Source organism: Talpa occidentalis, unplaced genomic scaffold, assembly GCF_014898055.3.
Source record: "Talpa occidentalis isolate TD23 unplaced genomic scaffold, MPIMG_talOcc4v2.1 talOcc4.197, whole genome shotgun sequence".
Taxonomy (NCBI): domain Eukaryota; kingdom Metazoa; phylum Chordata; class Mammalia; order Eulipotyphla; family Talpidae; genus Talpa; species Talpa occidentalis.
Window position 1 is genome coordinate 330 of NW_023602040.1, and position 7,112 is coordinate 7,441.

A 7,112-nucleotide genomic window follows, 5' to 3' on the forward strand; every position below is an offset into this window, starting at 1 on the left:
AACCATGGGAGACAATTGCGGGTGTTTTTAGAACCGAATCAGCTCTTTCACGGACCTCAGCGAGCATAAATCACTTGTTTGCTTCAGATAGAGAGCTCATTAGCCCACTAGTCATGCACCCTTGGGCCCATGTTGGTATTGGGAGGCAGCTTTTGGAGAACTCGCCCCCCACATCCCCACAGTGGAAGATAGATCTGCTGCCTTAAAGCACGGAACCCCCAACGCTAACCCCTTGGTGGGGACAACCTGCCTGGTTCCTGAGGTCTGCTGCTCCGAAAATCCTGTAGAGGGAGACAGCACGCCACTCTTCACCCTGGGGGGAAACAACAGAAAACACAAAACCTTGTCGGGAAGCCCCAGACAGCTTGTACATCTACTGTCACTGTTCAGGAATTCTTGTTTCTGTCCGTGTTGGATTGGGTCAACCTCACCAGCTGCCAGGGCTCTTTTAATTGCGTTTTTAATTGGCATCCTGACGAAGATGCTACCATACAAAAATGTGGAAAATACTAAAATGTTGAATGAGGAATCGTTTCTAATCCTAGGAAGGAAGGAGGAAGGTGTCAGATGTGTTTCATCAAGTTCAGTAAAGATGAAATAAGACGACGCCCCCATTTCTGATGGTGTCTGAGATTAGGAGGACCTGCACTGGCGACTTTGACTAACAAGGCCTTTTGAGATCGCGCTAGTCCTCTGTTTCATTTTGTGTGCCTGGTGGGCAGTTGTCAAAGTGTCACAAGGTACAGGAGGATGAGCATTTGGGGGCATGTCCCCAATTTTTAAAGTCTGTGCACAGGTTTGTCCCATTGTGCAACTTATCCTGATCGTCCACTTGTCTTTAAATATTTGAGTTGGGGGTGCAGTGTGCTGGTGGCGAATGTTGAGTGGAAAGGGGCATGCTTTCAGAAAACTCACCAGCTCCTTACTCTCCACAGGCCCCAAGACAGCAGCAAGATGGGGATTCTGTACATCTTAGTTCCAAGCATAGCCATCCCCTGGTCATCGCCTGCCTCTTCTTCTTAGTCTGCATGTGCCGGAATAAGCAGAAGGCATCTGCCTCCACGCCCCAGCGCCGCCAGCTGATGGCCTCCCCCAGCCAGGACGTGGAGATGCCCCTCATCAGCCAGCACAAGCAGGTCTCTCTGCCCACACGTTGCTCGGGCTGCTCCTTCTCTTCTCTCGGGGGTGGTTACCCGATGTTATGGGTCTCCAGTTACTGATAGACAGACGTCTCTTCTGCTGTCCTTCGCTCTGCCATTTCCTCTCTGACATAGCTCAGGACTGATGCCCCTGGGAACTCGATGGCAGCCTCAGAGCTCACAGCCGCACAGTTGATGGGCCGCCTCCTAGAGCAATGCTGCTGTCTTGGCCGCAGCTGTCCCCACAGGAGGACATTATAATAGCAGTTTGGGGAGAATCATCCAGGCTTTGAAGGGGCTCTTCAGGGTTTTCGGGGGAGATGACTGATGCCTGTTCTGTAGACAGCAGTCACTGAGTGTTTGCTGGGTGCTGGGAAGGCTCAATTGGGGAGGATATGGAACCCCCTGGGCTCAGGGAGATGAGGCTGGCTGCACAGAATGGAGAGTCTAATCAGGAGGGGCTCAAAAACAGGCCCATTGAGGTGCCTCCTTCCAACAGCTCGCTCCCTCAGCGACCAGGTTCTGAGAAAGACATTACGACACTAGGTTGCGCTGCTGTTGGCAGTGGTGGCTTGACTTGGTTGGTGGGTGCAGCTCAGGGAGCAGCAGGAAAGGCCATAGGTGAGGGTACAGCAGGGGGGCACAGGGTACTTTATGCTGGCACGTGGCATGACTAGGTGAGTGTGTGAGAGTGTGAATAGGCATGTACACACCCACACTCTGCGGTAGCATTTCTGCCATACGTCGGAAATAACTTGGCAGGCAGGTGGGGCCCGTTGAAGGTTTCAGGCTGCCTTTTGCCTGGGCTGGGAGGCTGAGTCTGGGTGGGGGGGGCATGTGGGTCCTTGGGGCCATGCTGTCCGCTGCCTGCCTGCTCCCCTCCCTGTCTTGGTGACAGAGATGTTTCACTGGCTTTTCTTCTCAGCAGGCCAAACTCAAGGAGATCAGTCTGTCCACAGTAAGGTTCATGGAGGAGCTGGGGGAGGACCGGTTCGGCAAAGTCTACAAAGGCCACCTGTTTGGTCCGGCCCCAGGGGAGCAGACCCAGGCTGTGGCCATCAAGACACTGAAGGACAAAGCGGAGGGGCCGCTGCGGGAGGAGTTCCGGCACGAGGCCATGCTGCGGGCGCGGCTGCAGCACCCCAACATCGTCTGCCTGCTGGGCGTGGTGACCAAGGACCAGCCACTCAGCATGATCTTCAGCTACTGCTCCCACGGTGACCTCCACGAGTTCCTGGTCATGCGCTCGCCGCACTCGGACGTGGGCAGCACGGATGACGACCGGACAGTGAAGTCCGCCCTGGAGCCCCCCGACTTCGTGCACGTGGTGGCTCAGATCGCCTCAGGCATGGAGTACCTGTCCAGTCACCACGTGGTCCACAAGGACCTGGCCACGCGCAACGTCCTGGTGTACGACAAACTGAATGTGAAGATCTCGGACCTGGGGCTGTTCCGGGAGGTGTACTCGGCCGACTACTACAAGCTGATGGGGAGTGCACTGCTGCCCATCCGCTGGATGTCCCCGAGGCCATCATGTACGGCAAGTTCTCTGTGGACTCGGATATCTGGTCCTACGGTGTGGTCCTCTGGGAGGTTTTCAGCTACGGCCTGCAGCCCTACTGCGGCCACTCCAACCAGGACGTGGTGGAGATGGTCCGCAGCCGCCAGGTGCTGCCCTGCCCGGACGACTGTCCCGCCTGGGTGTACGCCCTAATGATCGAGTGCTGGAATGAGTTCCCCAGCCGGCGGCCCCGCTTCAAGGACATCCATAGCCGGCTCCGGGCCTGGGGCAACCTGTCTACCTACAACAGCTCGGCACAGACCTCGGGAGCCAGCAATGCCACACAGACCAGCTCCCTGAGCACCAGCCCTGTGAGCAACGTGAGCAACGCCCGCTACGGGGGCCCCAAGCAGAAGGCCCAGCCCTTCCCGCAGCCCCAGTTCATCCCCATGAAGGGCCAGATCAGACCCATGGTGCCCCTCCCCAGCTCTACATCCCCGTCAACGGGTACCAGCCGGTGCCTGCCTACGGGGCCTACCTGCCCAACTTTTACCCTGTCCAGATCCCGATGCAGATGGCCCCGCAGCAGGTGCCCGCCCAGATGGTCCCCAAGCCCGGTTCCCACCACAGCGGCAGCGGCTCCACCAGCACAGGGTATGTCACCACCGCGCCCTCTAACACGTCGGTGGCGGACAGGGCGGCCCTGCTGTCAGAGGGCACTGAGGACGTGCAGAACACCCCCGAAGATGTGGCACAGAGCCCCGTGCAGGAAGCGGAGGAGGAAGAGGAGGACGGCTCCGTCCCGGAGACCGAGCTGCTGGGAGACAACGACACTCTGCAGATGGACGAGGCTGAGGTGCAGCTGGAGGCCTGAGGGCAGCGGGGCCGGGGCGCTCCAGGAAACCTCTGCCGCCTTAGAGGGCGAGCCCTGGGTATTGATGACTGGCTTGCAGGTTCTTCACGGGAGGTTTTGTCATCCTGTCCTGCATAGAGCTGCCACTGAGGCCACCGTGTGATTCGAGGGGCCTGGCCAGGTGGAGGTGGCCAGCAGCAAGGGGTGCCCCCACTGCCTGCATTTTCCTGGGGTAAACTGGAGGTGGGCAGTACCTATGCTTCAAGGGAAAAGAGGTGGCAGCTTCCCTCCACTTTGCATATGAATCCATTTGTGCAAACCTCTGAGAAAACAGGCCTGCCAAGGTGGGACCTCCGGCTCTGTGAATCCTACCTGCCAGCCTGTTGGCTGAGGATGAAGAGGCTGCTCTTCTCTGTGTGCCCTCCTGCCATTAATATATGCCTCTTTGGCTGCCAAAGACTGATGGGAACTGGGCACTGCCGCCTGCTGCCTGCCTGAGTACAAGAAAAAGGGGTTTCTTAGGAGTTCCCCGATTAAACTGTGCCTTAAAAGAAACCAACATGATTTTTGTATTTTTGTGAAGTGATTTTAACGATACTGCATATGTCTTTTGCCCACTTTCTTGGTTTCTTGGGTTTAGAATGTTCCAAGGGAAGCAATATTGTACAGAGCACAGTATTGTTATTTTTTTTAATCATGTACAGACCTTAAATGTAATTTATATGGTTTTTGTATGCCATTTCCATTGAAGTATTTTGAGCTTTAAAATAATGACTTAGTAATTTAAGTGTTTACGTTCCCCACTTTGGGATGTCACCTGATTGTATTCTGTTGGCTTGTGTTTGTCCCCTATGTAAGCGAGGTCCTTTCATTTCAGAGCTCATGCTGGAGAAAGGCTGCAGGCACACTGCCTCCCTCCCGCCCCCGGGATGGGGCTCACCTGTAACTCTCGAAACCCGGTGTATCCAATAAAGCGAAAAGGAATGTTCTGTTGGCTCTCTGCAGGTTGTGGGGACATTGGGTGGGGGAAGGTGCTGGGTGAGGGAGACTCTCAGTGGGTGATGATTTGGGCCGAGGGTCTTGGTGGGGTCCTAGAGTCTAGGAGGGCTTGTTCTAGGCCAGCAACTCCTATTTGGATGCAGATATATATGCCTGGATATATAAAGGATGGATTTAAATTCCATTGCTTCCTCTGTTAAAGATCTCAAGGATGACAGTGCATATGCATCAGGATGCTCTTTGGTGTGAAACCTGCTCCCTCCTGAGGTCCAGAACCCTTGTGTTTAGACCTGGTGCCTGACACTTCCCAGGGCTCTGAAGCAGGGCTCTTCAGGGCTCCTCTTGCACCCACCCCCTGTCCGGGGTACTCAGGGCCCCTTGTGCTGGACTTTCTGCAGTTGGGCAAACTGAACCAGAGACACCTGAGTCAGGGTCACCTGGAGGTCAGGGGCTCCTGAGCCCTGGGAGAAGCTGGGAGGTGCATCTGCTAGTCAGCAAAGACCCTCTTGCCCCAGGCCTGGCCCTTCCTGCCCACACCCCGCTACATGGACAGACACAGCCTGGGAGGTTTTCTGTGTTTCTGGGAGCCTACAATAAGGCTCAGCCAGGATTTGTGTGACATTAAACATTGGTTCCTTAGCCTGCCTCAGAATCCTTGCAGGGGTTGTTACAAAACCAACCCTGCCCTCTGCCCTCCGCTCCTGGCAAGCCCCGGTAGGACCAAGACTGCATTTCTAGCTGGTGCCCCAAGGTTCTGATGTTGCTGAGAGCCACTGAGTTACAGAATCCATCAATCCTGTCTCAGGGCCTCCTTGAACTGGTCTCCCAGTTCTTCCTGCCTTGAGGCTTTAGCACAATGCTGCTCAAAGATGGAGCACACTCAAATGAACTGCCTTTACCTCTTTTTTTTTTTAAGATTATTCATGCATACAAGAACTGGGGTACAGGCCAGAGATGCAAGCAGGTGAGAAGATTCACCAGAGACAGAGTGGGGAGCAGAACAGGCAGGCTGACTGAAATACACTGCTGAGGGGAATAGCAGGCGAGACAGGAGAGGTCTGCTGCACCATGTGGGTAGCTCCCTGGCCGGCCGGCATGGAACCCGCGCTGCAGAGGCTGCGGACAGCTTCACAGTGCTGCACTCAACTGGCTGTGCCACGGTAGGGGTAGGGGGGAGAGGTGGAGGGAGGCCTGCTTTTACCTCTTAATGTCAGGATGGACTCTCTCTGTTGGGTGGAAACTGATTTGATTGGGGCAAGGATCGGAACTGCAAAACCCTTGGCCCCCCAGTGCCTTGTTGCTTGTGCAAAGAACTTGGGGTTAAGTGGAGAGCTTCTCATTCCACTGATCTGAAAGAGGAACTTCATTTTCCGTCTAATTTGGTACACCTGATGGTTGAACTGTTCCTCTGAGACCTGAGAGTGAAAAATAGGAAACGGTTCTCTGGCTTCTCTCTGCAGGCGCAGTCAGGGGGGCGAGACCTGTGTTGTTCACTGGCCCCGGGCCCCACAGAGGAACGTGATGCCCCCGGCAGCTGGCAGTGCTGCAGAGCCAAGATTCTGCAGAAAGATGTTGGGAGGTTTTTTTGGGGCAGATTAAGGGAGTTTTGATTTGGGGATTTTGTTTTGCTAAATGGAGCATTTGTTTGTTATGGTTCGTTCTGATTGTTGAATCTTGATGCATCCTTTGGGAGATTTTTGGACTTTCAAAGTTCATTCACTTGAACAAGTGACGCAGTGGGGATGTTCCAGAACAGCTAACTTTAGAGATGAGCTGTGTGACTCAGATGAATGTCCCTAGTACCATCCACCCAGCAGCAAGCCTGTTCACCCCAGCAGAGCGCCAGTGCTGCACTTGAGCAACTCACCTGAGTGTAATTGACTTTCATCGAGTCATGTGAAGCTGCAAATGCCTTAAGCACTCCTTATGTTTGTGACACACAATATTCATTGAAACAGCTTGTCAGAGCAATGGCTAATTTTTTTGGTACTAATTTAGGGCATTTGACTAAGTACAGTATACTCTGTGTGCAGTATACTGTACCGTGTACTCCAGCTTCCCATGAAATCAGGAAAACTCTTGCCTTCAATATGGATGCACTGTTTATATACACTCACTGGGTTTCCTAGTTCAACCTCCAAATTCAGCATCGATGGCTATTTTTGGATGGTTTGTGATGTTACAGCTGATTGAAATGAATCTTGCACAGATATTTGTCTCATGAGTTTCTTACTGAAACATTTAAAATCTTTTGAGACGAAGCTTTAAGAAGGAGGTTGTATCAAAGTAAATCTATGTCAGAGTAGGGTATTAAAACCTTCACAGAGAACCAGTGTGACTTTCCCAAGATCAGTCCCTCTCTGTCTTCCCCCTCACCAGGCCCCAGAGTAGTAGCAAATCCAGGCATTTCTCAACCTGGTGGAGAGCCAGGCTCCATTCAGATTACCAGGCCCTCCAATAAGGTGGTGAGCATTATTGTCAGGTGTTAACACTTAGATAGTCCAGCTTCCACAGCATCGTATTGCTTTTTTGATTTCATTTCATTCTTTTTTTTTTTTAAGATTTATTTATTTATTTATACAAGAACCGGGGTACAGGCCAGATGTGCGGGAGGGTGAGA

At 53.3% G+C, this 7,112-nt stretch overlaps 1 protein-coding gene across 1 annotated transcript; it reads left to right on the top strand.

The window, feature by feature from the left end:
• Positions 1 to 935: 935 nt before the first annotated feature.
• Positions 936 to 4,500, top strand: LOC119251008 (tyrosine-protein kinase transmembrane receptor ROR2-like; the record flags this gene model as incomplete). Its single annotated transcript, XM_037518527.2, is given in 5 exon segments — positions 936 to 988; positions 991 to 1,136; positions 2,068 to 2,656; positions 2,659 to 3,114; positions 3,117 to 4,500. Coding segments are annotated over 5 exon segments (1,642 nt in total), but the record flags the coding sequence as incomplete, so codon positions are not given.
• Positions 4,501 to 7,112: the final 2,612 nt, after the last annotated feature.